The sequence below is a fragment of the Penaeus monodon genome, chromosome 29 (assembly GCF_015228065.2).
Source record: "Penaeus monodon isolate SGIC_2016 chromosome 29, NSTDA_Pmon_1, whole genome shotgun sequence".
Lineage (NCBI taxonomy): Eukaryota > Metazoa > Arthropoda > Malacostraca > Decapoda > Penaeidae > Penaeus > Penaeus monodon.
In genome coordinates, this window is record NC_051414.1 from 28,368,577 (window position 1) to 28,368,918 (window position 342).

Consider the following 342-nt stretch of genomic DNA (forward strand, 5'->3'; position numbering starts at 1 on the left):
CTATTAACAGAGTAACCCCGGGCCACGAAACTATTCCAGGTTGCGATACCCAAGGAAAACGACACGATGTTTTGCGAAGAGGAACACAAGCGCCATTTTCTGTACAGCGGGACCGAGGTGCTCCAGGTGCGCGGCGGTCGCGAACTCCCGGTGCTGGTCGTTAATACAGGTGAGGCCCAAGATACGAGAGTGGACTTACGTGATCGAGATGTAAAGATACAGGTGTATTTTTTTTATGGGGGAGGGGTTATATGTCGTTATTTTGGGAGATAGGTGTGTGTGTTTGTTTGAGAAAGTCTGTAAGTGACGTATATTACTGAAAATAACAGTGATACTGATGAT

At 46.8% G+C, this 342-nt stretch overlaps 1 protein-coding gene across 1 annotated transcript in view; it reads left to right on the forward strand.

Annotated features, from left to right (window-relative positions):
* Positions 1–342, forward strand: part of LOC119592106 (probable cation-transporting ATPase 13A4) — a gene marked incomplete at its 3' end in the record, with an annotated part of 17,932 nt that overhangs the window by 9,724 nt on the left and 7,866 nt on the right. The window contains 1 exon segment of the mRNA XM_037940925.1: positions 40–169. Within this exon segment, the coding sequence (XP_037796853.1) occupies positions 40–169 (130 nt within the window).